The sequence below is a fragment of the Ranitomeya variabilis genome, chromosome 7 (genome assembly GCF_051348905.1).
Source record: "Ranitomeya variabilis isolate aRanVar5 chromosome 7, aRanVar5.hap1, whole genome shotgun sequence".
NCBI classification, from domain to species: domain Eukaryota; kingdom Metazoa; phylum Chordata; class Amphibia; order Anura; family Dendrobatidae; genus Ranitomeya; species Ranitomeya variabilis.
The window spans coordinates 231,591,760-231,610,910 of record NC_135238.1 but is presented as its reverse complement, the minus strand read 5'-3'; the positions used below and the strand labels follow the sequence as shown (position 1 = coordinate 231,610,910).

Genomic DNA, 19,151 nt, shown 5'->3' with positions numbered 1-19,151 from the left:
TATTTGTCTGACTCATTCTTACCCGGTACCAAATGCTCTGCTCATACTTTAATTTGGGATGACTGGTGAATGAGGGTTATTGTCGTGACGACCCCGACAGTACCTTTTTTAAAAGTACATTAGTGCCATCGCATGCCCCTAGCCCAAATATTAACGGCCTATAACAGTACTGAGCATGTTTACCCTGGTGATCTAGTGGCAGGAACATTTTAGATTGCAGGAGAGCAAGTTAAGAAGTCAGCCCAATGGAATGTCATGCCCAATTCCACAATGTGGGATCTTTTTAAAAAAACTAAGAGTGCCATCACAGCCCCCTTGGCAGGGCCGGACTGGCCATCGGGCAGTTCTGGCAAATGCCAGAAGGGTCGGTGGCAGTAGTGGGCCACTCGAGTGTGCCGCTGTCAGCACACTCCCCCCGTTGTCGGCACACTCCCCCCGTTGTCAGCACACTCCCGGCCCCGCATTCAACTATACCGGCGTCATAGACACCGGTACAGTTGAATGCAATGATGGAGGAGAGAGCGTCTGCTGACGCTCCCTCTCCCATCATTCCCCGCTCTGCCTGCCGCTGACACTGTGGGTGCGCGATGACGTCATATCATCGCGCACCTGCTGTGTGACCGGGCGGGCAGACTGCAGCTGCTGAGACCGGAGCCAGGAGCAGCAGCGCGGGGCAAGAGGAAAGGTGAGTAGACTTTGTTTTTTTATTATTACATATCAATGGGTGATAACTGGATTGTAGGGGGGGGCTGGCTGCATTACATTCTATGGGGCAGTGCTGCATTACATGATTTTATGGGGCTGGGCTGCATTACATGATTCTATGGGGCAGTGCTGCATTACATGATTCTATGGGGCTGGGCTGCATTACATGATTCTATGGGGCAGTGCTGCATTACATGATTCTATGGGGCTGGGCTGCATTAAATTCTATGGGGCAGTGCTGCATTACAGGATTCTATGGGGCTGTGCTGCATTACATTCTATGGGGGCTGTGCTGCATTACATTCTATGGGGACTGAGCTGTAATGCTGGATACAGCTGTAATTATATGTTATATAGTCGTGTTACACTCCCCTCACTTCTTGTAACCTACAATTGTACAAAGATATTATACAGTCACCAGGCGACAAGTGGGCCTGTGTGACTTCAAATGCCAGGGCTGAATTTTAGTCCCAGTCCGGCCCTGCCCCTTGGCCAAAATGCACCGTACAGAGCACGTTCACCCTGGTGATCTATTGGCAGATACAGGACAGATTGCAGGCGACTGTCATGATTCCAATGGCAGGGAATCACCAAAAGGGCAAGCACAAAAATAGGACAAGCTCTAGGGTGATGGAACCTGAGCTGACCGCGATCCTGAACTTAACACAAACACTATCAGCAGCCGGGGAACGTACCTACGGGGACTCTAGACGTCTCGCGCCAGCCGGAGAACTAACTTCCCCTAGAAGATGAAAAGCAGACCTCTCTTGCCTCCTAGAGAAATACCCCAAAGGGATAGCAGCCCCCCACATATAATGACGGTGAATTAAGAGGAAGGCACATGCGCAGGTATGAAAACAGTTTTAGCAAAATGAGGCCCGCTAAAGCTAGATAGCAGAAGGATACAAAAGAGATCTAGGCGGTCAGCGAAAAACCCTTTCTTCAAAAAACCATCCTGAAATTACTGGGACCCATGTGCCAACTCATGGTACATGGGGAGTAATTTCAGCCCACTAGAGCAACCAGCAGCAAAGACTCATATGTATGCAAGCTGGACTAAAAACATGATAAGGCAGAACACAAAAAACAAGAAAATCAGAACTTAGCTTGTCCAGCAGATTATAGGAGCAGGTAGCAGAGGCAAACAGAGACACTCTGATTACATTGATAGCCGGCAAGGGAATGACAGGAAAGCTAGGTTAAATAGGAAACACCCAGCCTATGATGGACAGGTGGAAACCAGAGACCGCAACCCACCAAAGTCACCCAGTACCACTTGTAACCACCAGAGGGAGCCCAAAAAAAGAATCCACAACAGGCGACTGAGTTAAGAAGTAGGCCCAATGTAATGTCATGCCCAATTTCCCAATGTGTTGTCCTTTTTGGACTTAAAAAAATATTGCCAGCACAGCCCCTTTGCCCAAAATTCACTGGCCTATAACAGTACAGAGCACGTTCACCCTGGTGATCTACTGGCAGGTACAGGACAGTTTGCAGGAGACCGAGTTAAGAAGTAGGCCCAATGTAATGTCATGCCCAGTTCCCCAATGTGTTGTCCTTTTTAAAAAAAAATAAAAGAGTGCCATCAGAGCATCCTTGGCCAAAATGCACCGTACAGACCACGTTCACGCTGGTGATATATTGGTTCTGGAGGAGGAGGATTAGGATAAGGAGGAGGATAAGAACAAACAGACCAAATCTGTAAGCGTATACCCATGTTGGGTTGTGAAGAGGTGCATAAGAATACGCCTCCCCAAAAGAGAGAATGTATTTGAGGTTATGTTTTGCTGTTTTCACTTGGTGGTGTACAGAAGTCTTTCCCAATCCAGGCCTTGTTCATTTTTATAAGAGTCAGCCTGTCAGCATTTTCAGTTGACAGGCGGATGCGCTTTTCTGTTATAATTCCACCAGCGGCACTAAAAACCCTCTCTGACAGAACGCTAGCAGCAGGGCAGGCCAGGACCTCCAAGGTGTAGACAGCCAGTTCATGTCACGTGTCCAGCTTGGATACCCAATAATTCAAAGGCACATAGGAATCCCGGAGGATGTTTGCACGATCTGCAAGGTACTCCCTCACCATCTTCCCAAACATTGCACTTCTTGTGACAGTACCCCTTGCCTCTGTGCCGCCACGATGGGAGTGTCTGAGAAAACTGTCCCAGAACTTGGCCATTGTTCCCCTGCCTGAGCTGGATTGTACTTCTGTCTCTCTCTTGCTTGGAGTCCTTGGTTGTACAACAAACTCTTGAAGTCTGCTGCCAGCGTTCTCACATGGGAATTTTCTAAGTAATTCCGCTACAAGGGCCCTGTGGTACTGCAAAATTTTAGTACACCTCTCTGCCTCAGGCAGAAGAGATTGAAAGTTCTAATTGTAGCGTGGGTCTAGAAGTGTCACCAACCAGTAATGAGTGTCACCCAAAATTTTGATAATCCGAGGGTCACGTGAAATGCAGTGCAACTTAAAGTCAGCCATGCCTGCCAGACTGCTAACAGGCAAGACTTCCGTGTCCTCATCAACAGGACGACTGACGATGCTGTCCTCCTCCTCCTCCTCCCTGTCCTCAGGTCATCCCCACTGAACAGAAGCTAATACAGGTGTGTTTGTAGTACCATCTATAGCACATGAAAGTAGCTCCTGTTCTTCCTCCTCCTCCTGATTGCCTACCAATCCACGTTGAGAAGACATGAGGCTGGGCTGAGTGTAATCCCCCTGTATGTTTCCTTGCTCCATGTCCTCGTGCTCCGCCTGCAATGCATCCTCTTTGATTGTGAGCAGAGAGTTTTTCAGAATGCTGAGAAGCGGGATAGTGATGCTAATTATGGCATCATCGCCACTCACCATCTTAGTGCAGTCCTCAAAGTTTTGGAGGATGTTATATATGTCTGACATCCATGTCCACTCCTGAGGTCTTATGTGTGGAGTCTGACCTGAAATTCGACGGCCTTGTTAATGTTGGTAGTCAACAACGGCCCTCTTCTGCTCCTTTCCAAGATATGCAGCGTAGAGTTCCAGCGCGTGGGGATGGGGGACATCACACAATAGTCAGTGAGCTGGAATCTGAAAACTCTGCTGAAGCACGGCAAGGGCGGCTGAAGCTGTAGCTGACTTTCTAAAATGGTCAGACAGACAGCGCACTTTCACTAGCAGATCCGGCAGCTCCGGGTAGCTTTTCAGAAAACATTGAACCAAGAGATTAAGCACATGGGCCAAGCAAGGTACGTGTGTGAGCTCACCTTGCCTCAGAGCCACCACCAGGTTTCGGCCATTGTCACACATGACCATGCCTGGCTGTAGGTTCAGCGGTGTCATCCAAACATCTGACTGCTCTTTCAGCGCTGTCCACAACTCTTCTGCATTGTGCGGTTTGTCACCTATGCAGATTATCTTCAGCACAGCCTGTTGCCGCTTGGCTGAGGCAGTGCTGCAGTGCTTCCAGCTTCTGACTGATGTGTTGATTTCAGAGATGGAGGATGAATAGGAGGAGGAGGTGCAGGAGCTGTAGACTGTGGGGGCAACCCTGATTGACATAGGGCCAGCAATCCTCAGCGTGGGGAGGATGTGTTCCATCTCAAGGTCCAACTGGGTCCGGCTTCCACTATGTTAACCCAGTGTGCCGTCATTGAGATGTACCGTCCCTGCCCACAAGCACTTGTCCACGTGTCCGTGGTTAGGTGGACTTTCCCGGTAACAGCATTGTTGAGGGCACGGGTAATGTTGTGGGACACATGCTGGTGTAATGCCGGTACGGCACACCGAGAGAAATAGTGGCGACTGGGGACCGAGTACCTTGGGATGACCGCCCCCATCAGGTTGCGGAATGCTTCCGTCTCAACAAGCCTAAAAGGCAGCATTTCTAGCACAAGCAGAAGAGAAATAATAGAATTGAGGACTGTGGCCTGTGGGGTGTTGGCTGGGTATTTCTGCTTGTGTTCCAAAGACTGGGTTATAGACAACTGAATGCTGTGCTGGGTCAAGGACGTGGACGGGCTTGCTGATGGTGCTGCTTGACTGTGGGCCACAAGAGGTGCAGGGCTAGAGGCATCTTCACATGCACGGTGTACTAGGGATTGGCTTCTATGCAAAACAGTGGAAGAAGCAGTGGTGTGACCAGCATGCAGTGGTCCTCGAGCCTGGGGTTCGGCCCACAAAGTCAGGTGCTTTGCTTGCATGTGCCTGATCATGCTGGTGGTCAGGCTGGTTGTTTTGCTACCCCTGCTGAAGCAGGCATGGCAGGTGCTGCAAATGGCCTGTTTAGGGTTATCGGCAGAGTCTTTAAAAAATAGCCAGACTCGGGAAGATCTCACAGGTGGAATGGCAACTTCACTCATGTTGGTGTTACAGGGAACGGATGCACGCCTTCTGTCTGTGGCCACCACACTGCTTCTTCCTGCCTGTTGGGGGATATGCCTCCTTCCCCATTTGTGCTGCTGTCCTCGCTACGCATGTCCTCCTGCCAGCTTGGGTCATTTACTATGACATCCACCACCTCGTCTTCCACATGTGCACCTTGCTCCTCCTCCTGACTTTCTAGAAATTAGGTCTCATCATGGTCCACCTCTTGTGACACTTTCCCACCATTGCCTTCGTGTGACTGGGGCTGGTCAAAGCTTTGGGCAGCTCTACATGCGATCTCATCTTTCCCCACTTCAAGTTGACCTGCAGAGATTTCTGAATCTTGAAATGGAAAACTGAACAGCTCTTCAGAGTGTCCAAGTGTGGGATCAGTTGTCTCAGGGTACTCGGCATGGTGGGAGGAAGGAGGATCAGGGTGAGGAATATCCTGGCCTCACTCACGGCTACTCAGACTTGACCGTGTGAAAGACAAGGTAGTGGTGGTGATGGCTAAGTGACTGGAAGCATTATCCGCTATCCAACCAACAACCGTTACACACTGCTCTGGCTTCAATAGTTGTGTGCTGCGGTACCCTAGAAACTGGGACAGGAATGTCGAGCGAGAAGATGTGGGTCTTTGTTGTTGCCCACTTTCACCTTGCCCACGGCCTCATCCTATGGATGCACCATCACGTCCACTTCCCCGTCCTTTGCCTCTTGCCTTAACCATTTTAAATGGACTACTGCACTATTTCAAATGCTCAACACAAATGTCTTTATTAGTAGCGAAATAATATGTGATCAGTATGCCTGCAAATCTATGATTTTTCAAACCCAAACACCAGGCAGGCCTCAGCCTGACCTAACAGACTGTATTCATGTTTTTTTTAAGTTAATTTATGCAAAATAGTGCTGTATTGAATTTGAGTATCACACAGCCAAAAAATAAGTACACCAGCCTCCAATGCCCAAACTTGGAGCACAGAGATATATGACGGCTGTAACGGAAACACCACACTGGCAAATCTGTAGCCTTTGAATTTTTTTGATACGAAATAGTGCTGTATAGAATTTGACTATCACACAGTCAAAAAATAAGTACACCGGCCTCCAATGACCAAACATGGAGCACGCAGATATATGAGGCCTTTTTCAGTGAATTTAAAACACCAAAAAAAAGGGAGCACAAGGGTCGCACAGACAACTATGCTACGTATGCCTGACAAACTATAACTTTTCAACAGGCCTCAGTATGACAGAACAGACTGTATTTTTTTTTTTGGGGGGGGGGGGATTTTTGAAAAAAATGAAGGAAAAATAAATATATAGACAGTAAATAAGCTGCAGCTGCAGGCAGTTATGGAGCTTTGGGAGGGATGCAGTGGGAGCAATGGACGCACATACAGTGCCTGCTGGCCTTGCACTGATGTGGATATGCTATGCCCTGCCTACCTAGTGCTGCAATATCGGGACCCACAAATTAGCCCTAAAAAGGACTTTTGGTTTCTGAGGAGTTGTGGATGTAAGAGTTGCAGACCTACACTCTAAAACCACGATTCTGACCCTATCTCGGCAGCAGCTCTCCCTATTCTCGCTGAAACAGGAACAGAACGCGGCGAGCAGGGCGGCACCAGGTCTCTTATACTCGGGATGATGCTGTGCGGCCCAGCCAATCACTGCACGACACAACAAAGATGGCTGCCGCGTTTCATGGCCTGGCAGACAATCTCTGCACCATGATTGGGTCTCTAAAGTCCGCTAAAACTTCTGGGTGGAGACTGCAGTTACCGCCGAATAGTACCGGAAATGCTCGCTGCTCGCCGAGTACCCCGATACTCGGGCGAGTAACGAGTAGTGGCGAGCACGTTCACTCATCACTATTTCTGAACTCTTCCTGAGTTAAAAAATTAGTACTGTTGTTTCTAAATGATTATGAACTTGTTTTCTTTGCATTATTTGAGGTCTGAAAGCACTGTTTTTTTTTAATTTTGACCATTTTTCTTTGTTAGAAAAAAATACTAAATTTATTTCTTGAAAATTCTGAGACATGTCAGACGTTTATAGAATAAAAGAACAATTTACATTTTACTCAAAAATATACCTAGAAAGAGAAAAATCAGACAAACTGGACATTTTGCAGTGGTCTCTTAATTTTTGCCAGGGCTGTAAGTATAATTACAACTGTGATTTGTCAAAAATCACAGCTGACATCAAGCCCAGGGTTAGTAATAGAGAGGTGTCTATGAAACACCCCGTTTACTAACACTGTAAGTAAAAATAAAGAAACACATTAAAAACATGTACGGTAATTAAAATATAAAAACAGACACCCTCTTTCACCCATTTATCATCATCATCAAGGTCCCAAGACGATCCCCTGCTCCAATACATACAGAAGCCACAGTGACATCATAAAACGTGACCCCTCCCCGTATCCGGCGTACACACACTAAGGGGGGCATGGAAGCCGCCACCTCTGAGGTCACTGGAGATTGCAGTTTGCGGTTATCACAGCACTCTCTGAGCTGTCAACTGTCACTTGAGGTGAACTCAAGGAGCACAGTGACCGGCAATACGCATAACCTGGCGGAAACATTGTAGTAGGTTGGATTGCCGGACTGCCCCCAGCGTGACACATCAGCACTACAGTATGTAAGTCCGACAGTGAACTAGTGGAATCATTACAGTGCATCAGATTGGTGAATCACTGGTGGACTGCGCTGCCCACTAGACTTTGTTATATACAGCAAGCTAAAGCTAAGTGGGCAGAAGGACCTGGTGTTTTAGCTTACTAAGTCTGGTATTAAACCACTCCAAGGGACCTGGTCCTTTATCCCACTGGGATTTAGCTTTCTCACAGTGAGCAGGCTAAATCCAAGTTGGCAGAAGGACCTGGTCCTTTATCCTGCTAGGTCTAGTATTAAAACACTCCAAGGGACCTGGTCCTTTAGCCGACTGGGATTTAGCTTTCTCACAGTGAGCAGGCTAAATCCAAGTTGGCAGAAGGACCTGGTCCTTTATCCTGCTAGGTCTAGTATTAAAACACTCAGAGGGACCTGGTCCTTTATCCCACTTGGATTTAGCTTTCTCACAGAGAGCAGGCTAAATCCAAGTCGGCCGAAGGACCTGGTCCATTTGGCCAATAATTATAGTATTAACCCCTTCACAACGCATGATGCAGTTACATCATATATCATAAAAATATCAGAAAAAGAAATATCGCGTTTGCTCCATTTAAAAAAAAATAAATTTGGAATTGACGTGATCAGAAAGGTCTGACCAATCAAAATGTAAAATAATCTGATCAGCAAACGGCATAACGAGAAAAAAACTAGAAATGCCATAATTACTTTTTTTTGGTCACCACAACATTGTAATAAAATGAAATAAGAGGTGATCAAAACATGGTATCCGCGCCAAAATGGTATCAATAAGAACGTCCCGCCAAAATAAAAAAAATTCCCAACGGCGATGTGGATGGAAAAATAAATAAGTTATGGGAAGAAAAAAAAACGGAAAATCGCCCGAGGGTTAAAACACTCCTAGGTGCATGCATGGAAAAAATCTGTGGTTCTGTGATCTACAAAAATGATCACCAGTAAATAAAACGGGACGCGGATGAGATTGGTGCAGAATATTGTACACACTGGGATTACGGGGAAAATTCTTGCGTATAATTGTCACATATAAATAAAAGTGTAATCAGATGTCAGATCTAGTCTGCAGCTCAATATAACTGCAAAAAATCACAAGACAAGATTCATATATATCTATATACAATAAGGGTCCTTCTATCTACTGGGATTTAGCATTCTTATATAGAGCAGGCTAAATCCAAGTCGGCTAAAGGCCCTGGTCCCTCTGCCGACTGGGAAATAGCCCACTCTGTGTGAGAAAGCTAAATCCCAGTGCACAGAAGGACCTGGTCCTTTAGCCGACTGGGATTTAGCTTTCTCACACAGAGTGGGCTATTTCCAAGTCGGCAGAAGGACCTGGTCCATTTGGCCAATAATTATAGTATTGACCCCTTCACAACACATGATGCAGTTAGGCTACGTTCACATTTGCGTTGTGCGCCGCAGCGCACAACGCAAAACAAAAACGCGGCAAAACGCACGCTAAAACGCTGCGTTTTGCGCCGCATGTGTCCTTTTTGGCCGAAAGTTGGACGCAAAAAAAATGCAACTTGAAGCGTTTCTTGCATCCAACGCTTGCGGCCATGCGGCGCAAAACGCAGCACAACGCATGTCCATGCGCCCCCATGTTAAATATAGGGGCGCATGACGCATGTGGCGCCGCTGCGGCGCCCGACGCTGCGGCGCGGACCACAAATGTGAACGTAGCCTTACATCATATATCATAAAAATATCAGAAAAAAAAATATCGCTTTTGCTCCATTTAAAAAAATAAATAAATTTGGAATTGACGTGATCAGAAAGGTCTGACCAATCAAAATGTAAAATAATCTGATCAGCAAACGGCATAACGAGAAAAAAAACGCCATAATTACGTTTTTTTTGGTCGCAGCAACATTGCAATAAAATGAAATAAGAGGTGATCAAAACATGGTATCCGCGCCAAAATGGTATCAATAAGAACGTCCCGCCAAAATAACAAAAAAATCCCAATGGCGATGTGGATGGAAAAATAAGTTATGGGAAGGAAATTAAAAAAAAAAAAAAACGGAAAATTGCCCGAGGGTTAAAACACTCCTAGGTGCATGCATGGAAAAAATCTGTGGTTGTGTGATCTACAAAAATGATCACCAGTAAATAAAACGGGACGCGGATGAGATTGGCGCAGAATATTGTACACACTGGGATTAAGGGGAAAATTCGTGTGTATAATTGTCACATATAAATAAATGTGTAATCAGATGTCATATCCAGGCTGCAGCTCACTATAACTGCAAAAAATCACATGACAGTATTCATATCTATCTATACACAATAAGGGTCCTTCTATCTGCTGGGATTTAGCATTCTTATATAGAGCAGGCTAAATCCAAGTCGGCTAAAGGACCTGGTCCCTCTGCCGACTGGGAAATAGCCCACTCTGTGTGAGAAAGCTAAATCCCAGTGCACAGAAGGACCTGGTCCTTTAGCCGACTGGGATTTAGCTTTCTCACACAGAGTGGGCTATTTCCAAGTCGGCAGAGGGACCAGGTCCTTTAGCCGACTTGGATTTAGCCACAACCGTCCCTCCATGGCCACACATCAGTGGATGACGCCGCGGCTCGGGGGTAGAACTGAACATCCCGCGCTCGCTCTTGCGATGACGTCAGCACGTGAGAGCAGCACGTTAGTAGCGTCTTACGTACCTCTACGCATAATGCCGGTCACGTGATGCGGAGATCATGTGATTTCTCACAGCCTGCCCCTGCGGAGGATTGTGGGAGTTCGCGGCAGCCATGTTCGGGTGTGCCCGTGAGGGCGGCAGGTAAGCGGACGCCGCTGTGTGGGGCTGTCAGGTTGTGCTGGGAGCTCCCGCTCTGTGGTGGCAGATTTCTCTGCGTTCCTCCGTATGTGTTCCTTTTAGTTTCTCTCCTTAATGGGAGATTTTTCACCAGAGAGTGGAAATGGACAAAAAGTATAAGTGTATCAAGCATTGTATTCGCCCCCCCCCCAATCATGTGTCCCGCAAACTTTGCGGAATTAGCTGCGGATTTTTCCGCAGCGGATTTGCAAAAACCGCAGTGCAAAACCGCGGTGGTTTTCACTGCGTTTTTTTGTGCGGTTTCTACTGCGGATTCCACTGCGGTTTTCCAACTGCACTTTCCTATTGGTGCAGGTGGAAAACCGCTGCGGAATCCGCAGAAAGAATTGACATGCTACTTCTTTTTTTCCGCAGAAAATCTGCCCGGATTTTCCAGCGGAAAAACGCAAAGTGGGCACAGCGGTTTTTGTTTTCCATAGGGTAACATTGTACTGTACCCTGCATGGAAAACTGCTGCGGATCCGCAGCAAAAACCGCAAAGTGTGAACATAGCCTTAAAATAATAACCTGCACTCCTAGACATATCTGATTGCTGCAGTCAATCACTGGCCGCAGTGGTGACATGGCTGTCCTGCCCGGAATAGGAAGTCCAGAGTCATGCAGGGAACCCAGGCAGTGTATGTGGATGAGCTTGACAATCAGTAAAGTAAGTTTATTTTATTTTGACGTTTTTTTAAATATAAAAGTGGCAACGGCCTCCCTTTAAACATATGACCTAAGTTTTTCTCGGGGATATCTTTCCACCGGGACACACCACAGAGCCCAGTCTTGAAGCGGTTGTCCAAGACTTTATCATTGATGGCCTATCTTTAGGAAAGGTCTCCGTTATGGAGCCGCGCAGTACAGCTCCATCGATGGAATAGTGGCCACAGATGATTCTACACATTTCCTCCCTATTGATTTGTATAGGGGGCAGATACGCAATATCCGGTCATGGTCACTATGCAGGTGACAGCTGTCCTGTGCAGATCTTTTTCTGAGCCATCAACGCTGCAAACAGCTGATCTGCAGGGATGCCGGTTGTAGCACCCACTCTGATCAGACATTGATTACTTATTCTAAGGGTATGTGTCCACGGTCAAGTTTGCTTCAGGCTTTGGTCAGGATTTTATGCAGGTAAAATCCTGACCAAAAATGCACCTGAGGTCACTGGCAGGTCACCTGCGGTGCTCCTGCGTGTTTTGCTCATTGTAGCAACATTCTGCTTTCTGAAAAAACGCACCGCATGTGCTTTTTTGCGGGAAAAACGCATGCGTTTTTTAATGCACAGTGGAGACGGGATTTCATTATATCCCCTCCACTATGATGTAACATCTTGACGCTGCGTTTTTGACGCTGCGGCTCAGCGCTGCGTCAAAAACGCAGTGTTTCCTGAACGTAGACACATACCCTAAGGATAGGCCTTCAGTGTTAAAGTGGAACACCTCTCCAAGGGTATGTACTGTAATTCTCCTCCTTCCTTTTGTCACAAGTGCTCAATAGCGCCCCCTAGTAATAAATTGTCTAAAAAAATATTACATGCATTGGAAAATCAGAGACCCCCTGCGTGCAATGGGAATCATTGTGATGTGGAGTTCTTTTACAGCCGTTGTGTCCTATTACAGATCACTCAAAGGGAATTGTGCCGTGTTTCTGGTAAATGCCAGTAATATTTGAATAGATAACGACTGATAAAAAAAAGCGCTATGCAACATCCTCTACCTGCAAACTTTTCACAGGGGCCACATGGACGGTGGATAACAGACAACGCCATGGAAATACTGTGATGTCAGCACCGCAGTGTATATTTATGATTTGTCCATATAACAAATCTGGTGTATACAGCAGTATATGCGCCGCTTATCAAAACCAATTGCATCCGTATTTAAGGGATCCAATCTCTGGTCCCGTGTATGAGACATTAGAGGGTATAAATGGCCCCCCACCATTCCCAGCAGCTTATGCTTTATACCACCATGTAGTCTGGGGATTGATAAATCAGCGAAAGGTGAAATGCCTAATTTTTTTTTTTTATTATTTTATTTGAAGTCTGTCAAAATCAGAAAGTTTCAAACGTTGGATAAACTATTCATCGAGTAGATTAATATATCCTGCAGAATCCAATAACTCCACCTGCGGGTTTCCTCAAGGAACTTGTCCAATTTCATCTTAACTGCCCGTAATGAATGCGCTTTAACTGCATTTTGTGGAAGCAAATCCAGAATGAAATTACTCGGGGAGCGGAGGAGCCGGCGAGATATGAGCTGTACATTAACCACCTAGGCTCTATGGGGGGGTGCTGCCTCTCCTAGATATCTTGGCTCCAGTATTCGGCAGCTAAAGAGTTAATCAGTCTCAATGTATCGTCAATCAAGCGCCCACATAGCGGTACTGCACCACCCAATTACCCAAATGTAGACTGCATAGGGTTAGCGCGCTTTGTATGCAGGCGGAGCGCAATGGATTTTCCAGTCACTGGTGCAGTTCTGGGCAGTGAGTATGATGGCCATAAATATAAGGTGAAAGCCGGCCATAAGTATAAGATGAAAGCAGGCCATAAATATAAGGTGAAAGCCATCCAAAATGGCAGTGACCAAGGATCACCTTAAGGCTATGTGCACACGTCAGGATTTCTGGCAGAAATTTTCCTGACAAAAACCGGACATTTCTTCCAGAAATCCGCATGCGTTTTTTGATTCGTTTTTTTGTGCTTTTTTTTTTCGAAATGCATAGAATTGCGGTAAAACCGCGGAAAATCTGCAAAATTAATGAACATGCTGCTTTTTTTTACCACGATGCGTTTTTTTCGCGGTAAAAAACGCACCATGTGCACAAAACATGCAGAATGCATTCTAAATGATAGGATGCATAATGTATGCGTTTTTAATGAGTTTTTATAGCGTTTTTATCGTGAAAAAGCCTGAACGTGTGCACATAGCCTTAAGGGGTGTTCCTTCTTTCCAATTAGATCCCATATTGTTGAATAAACCATCACTTTGTGATTGAGGTCTCGCAGTTCTGGAAAAATCAATGAAGTGGACATTGGCGATATCCCATCTACAGAGGTCCTCACACCGACGGGTGCAGAAGTGAGCAGAGCCGGAGTCTCCCTTTAAGCCTTTCCCAGCATTGGACATAATAGCGGGCGATTCTGCTTGTGTCCTGTCCGTAAAAAGATGAAATAAAGGGATCTCTTACACGCTCAATCCGTTAAATCCTCCGCCCTACGAGACATGTAGACTGATGGATAAGTCGGTTGTAACTTTGTTGGAGGGTAGGATGGGTGACCAGCATCCAGCATTTATCATCTGTCCCGTTTTTCGGATGATAAATGCATCTGTCCGGAGTGTCGATTTAAAAGTAGTTGTCACAGGTTCATAAATGGGTAAAATTGCCAAGTGCTTGTAAAACGTGTGTAGTTTTATTCCTTATTATAAGTACTCTCCATTCGCTGGAACAGAGGGATTTGTAATGTTCTAGTGTACAGCTCACTCCCTAGGTTACTGGCCTACCTGAAGTCCCAGCCTGGCCAGTGACCTAGACAAGAAGCTTGCCGTGCGAGCAAGTTTGATGGTTTACCGCCTGCTCATACCGCTCTGAAGATGGACGATCGCTGGATCCAGCCGGCTTCAGTCCCACGGCGCGTCCGCCATGCTGCAGAGGCCATTCTGTTCCTACTAGGAGCGCACACAGTTCGGACCAGCTGCTCCACCGCCAATGCTGCAGGTCTGTACTGTCAATCTTCAGGAAAGAAAAGCCCCTGGCAAACCGGGAGGACCACAGCCATTTGCTCCTGAAGCATGACTCTGGGGATTTTTTGTTTTTGTGCTTTCATTTTTTTTTTTTTTTTTTTTCTATCCCTTTTTCCAAAAGACATAACCTTATCGTTATTTTTATTTTCATGTCGTAGTTTGGAATGATGTATCTTTTATAATATACTGAAAAAAAAATTTCTAAGTTTGGTGAAATTGCAATAAGCGGAAGAAAACAAAATTCACCATATGTTTTTTTGAGTATTTTTTTTTTATTATGTGGTAAAAAACGAATGGACAATATGATTATTTATGTGAGTAAGATTACGCCAATGCCAAACATGGATGAAGTGTGTGTTTTTTTTTGTTTGGTTTTTCTTGTTTTGTTTTTTTAAATCTATACCATTTTAGGATGCATATGACATTTAGATTTTGTTTTTCCTTGCATTTTTTTTTGTTATTTTTCAGACTTTTCTGTTGATATCAGATGCTTTTTATTAAATTGTAACTGAGGGTCCCCATAGGGGACCTTATCCTGCAATCGTTCAATCACGTCGCAAAAAGCCGGTGCGTCAGTGGTGCCAGTTCAATGCCTCAGCGATTGACATTGGCATTTAAATATTAAACTAGCTAGCGCTGGACATTGCAGATGTCGGCTGTGTAACCCAGGCGGCACCTGCCTGGTATGAAGCAAACGCAAGAGCCCTCACCAAATAGCTCTTAGTGACCCGTGATGGAAAACTCATTAAGGAGTTAAGAGTTGACTCATGAACATCATCTGTCCCCGTCCATATGATTGGTGATAAGTATGATCCCTGTGGGCTCGGGGTCTTCCTTTTTACATGGGGGTGATCAGTAAGGCAGACGCACCTCCCGCCGGACCCCGCAGCCACCAATGTCTGAGATGAGCTATGGGACTATTTACTTATGGATCTGGAACTGGGAAATCTGTGATAAAGCCCATACAAGCCGCTGTTTCCGTTCCTGCCATGTAGATCCTGGAGCCATCAGGGCTATAACCATCCTGGCCTTGTGATGCCTAATGCTGTAATGTTATGGGTCGTAGGGGGATAGGGATATGGAACCAAAATTATATTTTATATTCATTTACTGTGCACTTGAATGTCAGCTGCTGTTTTCTGTTATCATCCACTTCATGCTTAGAGACTTTCTGTTCCTCCACAAATTGATCTCGCCTAGTTTGAACCAGTCCTAAATATAGATTGTATAGGGGCAAAGCCAGGGCTCTCCGTACCCACAGTGCGGTCTTCTAGGTCCGAGAGTTTGCTTTTGGGCCCTTGGCTACCAGAGTCTTCGCACCCAGACGCCTCCATGGTCCAGGCGCTCTGGAAGGGACGCCTCATTTGCCGGTTAGTGTGCGGCTGAGCAATATGCCCAGTCCTCCAGTGGATCGGTGATTACTGCTTACAAAAATCTATCTATTAAAAAAATAAAATAAAAAATTCCTGTATTCTATACCAAATAATCCTTTTTTTGCGATTGTGTGAATTTTTATGACATTTTGTAATATTAAAATATATAAATATTACAAAATGTCATAAAAAGGCCAAAAAATGGATATTTTGGTATAAAAATGCCTGCACTTATGCAGAATCTGCATGGTACTGTGATATAAAAAGAAAAACTGTTTTTTTTTTTGTTTGTGTTTTTTAATATCAGCTGCAAAAAAAGTATACGGTACGACGGCTTAAAACAGGGGCAGAAACAACCAAGTAATGAAAAGATGGGGAAAAAAAAGCATTTAGTACCTCATTAAGCCCAAACTGACCTGTTCATTAAGGGGTTAAGTGACGAGCGTGATCGGTAATTGCTGATGTGTGTTTGCAGCGCCTCCAGAAGCCATGGCGGCTGCCGTGAACACTTCTGCCCCCTGCCAAAAGTCCATTAGCCCCCTTCCTTCGTACTAGGAATATTGTGGCTCCCGCAGGAGGACACGTTCCCACCGTCTACTTTAATGATCTCTGAAGTTGTCGGGCTTGTGATTGCCATCTGCATGAGAAAACTCCCCGCCGCTGCCGAGCTTCTGCATTGTGGGCACTGTTTTTGTATGAAGCCGCCATGGCGGACGTGGCGCTGTTTCACGTGGCGTCTCTTATAATATCGGGGGTGTTCAGAAAAAGTCATGAAATGAAAACTATGAAGGAACCGCACTGATCTGTTAGGAAGGAATGCAATCCAGAGGAATCTTTGTCATGGTTTCTTCACGCCTTCTGATGAATATCCGCGCAGAGAATGGTCTCGTAGAGGAGTGGCCCACGCCGAGGTGGGAAATCCACTTACACTCCGTAATAAGACCGGGTACATCTAATGCAGCGCCACCCAACACATTATTGTGTGTTAGCACCCCGTGCCTCCCCGGTGGCTTGTGGAAGGGTGCCAAGGTGTGCGTATGTGTATATTATATATGTTTTTATTTTGTTTTTTTCACGGCACAGGATGGGGGAGTCGCAGAAGCGAGCGTTTCAGTCCTACGTCGACCGATTACTGAAGCTCATAGAGTTCAACGTTGCTGCAGAGGAAGGTAAATGTAAGGATGTCTGTCTCCATTTTTAAAGGCACCCTGCCCCTTGTCATAAATATATATATATATATATATATATATATATATATATATATATATATATATATATATATATATATATATATATATTTTATTATTATTTTTTTTTTTTCCTGGTGTAAATGTTGCTGATCTGAATCCGGCATTACTTTTATTCCTGCTCCTCTCCGTTCCTGACGTATTCCGCCCTCTTCCCTGTATGTAAATCCAGCTTTGTTGGACAAATGGGCGAGGTTCTCATCTCTACTCTGCGGGCATCTACTTGAGAGCCACACCCACTTGTATATAGGGAAGAGGAGGCCGTTTCTCAGGAATGGAGAAGTGCAAGAACAAAATAAAAACCTCTCCGTTTTCAGGAGAACAGCGGTTATTACTTCAGGTAACAATTCTAGGAGATCTCTACAAAACAAAACTCTTCAGCCTCTGCCGTTTGTTTATGAACTTTATTTTTTTCTCCTTTTCTCTATTCAGACTGAAAGAGAACTATAATCCCAGGGAACGGAGTGTTCTAGTGGTAAAGAGCTATCAGCAGTTTTTACATGTCCACTTAGGTGTAGACTGATGGATTTGTGGAGGTCCGATACACTGCCAGAAATGTGGGTCCTGGATTCCTTGTGTGAATAGAGCAGAATTCGAGCATGAGCGGTACCCTCCATTCACTGACGGAGGTAGGCGCTCAGTCTGTTACCACCTGCAGTAATTAGAGGTAGTGCACGCTCTGGACCACCAGGGATTCAGGACCCCCATCTTCTGGCTGGTAATGTTTGTCTGCAGGATTACCCCTTTACACAATTCAGTGGTCAAACAGACAATTCATTCTTACCCCCCCCCCCCCCCCCACACACACACTAATTCTGCAGAGCCCCCTCACCCCGACAGCTTTTTTTTTTCTTTTTTTTTTTTATAACTTGGCTGCACGTCTGCAGCATCGGACCACTGCTGATCTCTGGGCTCATCGGCCATGATGGTGATTAGCTCCATCAAGGGGTTATCCAGGTCTGAGATGTAGATGACCTCTCATTTAAGACGGGTCATCAATGTTAAGGATCTGACGCCCGACACCCATAGATATAGATTTATTTTTTTTTCCTTTTGTCCATTTTCTTTGTGTTTCTTCGTCGTCTTTTTTTCTCGCCCACAGATTTTATCCAGGTTGCTCAGAGTTTTGAATCCTCGAGGAAGAGATGGCTGCAGGCGGAGAAGGAGCTGAGGGACAAACGGGAGACTCTGCTGCGATGCGAGATCGAGCGCTCGGCGCTGCAGGTGAAGCTGAAGCACGCCCGCAATCAGGTGGACGTGGAGATGAAGAGGCGTCAGAGAGCGGAGACCGATCTGCAGACCGTGGTAACGATCATTCCTTGTTACACTGCGGCGTTGCTTTGCATTTCTAGCACTTGATCCCGTCCATGGCTGCAGGAGGGATAGCGTGCATAGTTCTCCCACTGGTGATGGCTGCACCCACTACATTGTTCGCGGCAGATATGGACAGGAAAGTCTCTACAATCTGCAGCCACTAATAATGTGCTTTGTAACAGGAGCGGCAGATGCATCTGATTGGGGAACTCATCCAGAGTGACGGTCAGAATACGGTGCCTCTTAGCGACTCTGTCCTGGCCATCTTTGGGGGAGGCCGATCCAATGCTGCAGCCCATGGGGTTGGAAGCAGGTATGGTATACGTGCTGGGCAGCTACAGACGTCGGGAGGACAGTCAGAACATATGGAAACAGAAAAGCATTACGTCATTCAATGGGAGCTGTATATCTGTATGCAGGAGCCCATGAGCGTCTCCGAGTGGCGGCTGGGGGTTATTTCTTTTTTTCAATCTCTTATTTAGTGGTTTCGGGCTCTGGCCGATATAAAGATTAACCAGACATTAGCCCATCTTTTGATGGTATCTACTAACCATTTTATATCTGTAGAACTAAACGCCCTCGTACCTTCCTACAAGGCTCCCTGAATTTCACAGGATGGATATTTACCTGTCTGATCCTACTGGAGACCAGCGGTGTTAGAAATAAAGTGTTCAGTGTCCCAATGACTTTTTACACCAACTCTTCCAATTCAGAGCGATGGAGATAACCTGCACCATTTATTCCAGTCTAAAATGTAGAAGCCGGTAATATGGCCGACAATGTAATGCCAGGTCTGCTATATAGAGAAAAAGCATTCAGAAGACCCCGATCCAGCAGCCAAGTCTGTACTCCATATCTGCCAGACCAGATCCCTGCTTCACGTACCTGTGACCACTGCAATGTCTCTTCTGATTATCAGATCCCGGTCACATCCTTGGTGGCTTAGTAATGA

General features: G+C 45.8%; 1 protein-coding gene across 2 annotated transcripts in view; it reads left to right on the top strand.

Annotated features, from left to right (window-relative positions):
* The first annotated feature begins 10,343 nt into the window (after window positions 1-10,343).
* Window positions 10,344-19,151, top strand: part of LOC143784648 (rac GTPase-activating protein 1-like) — a 34,695-nt gene continuing 25,887 nt past the window's right edge. The window contains exons 1-4 of one of the 2 annotated variants that reach the window (XM_077273146.1): window positions 10,344-10,477; window positions 16,722-16,807; window positions 17,988-18,190; window positions 18,382-18,512. In XM_077273146.1, coding sequence (XP_077129261.1) covers window positions 10,449-10,477; window positions 16,722-16,807; window positions 17,988-18,190; window positions 18,382-18,512 — 449 coding nt within the window. In that variant the 5' untranslated portion in view covers window positions 10,344-10,448. The other variant, XM_077273147.1, reaches the window with a different exon arrangement.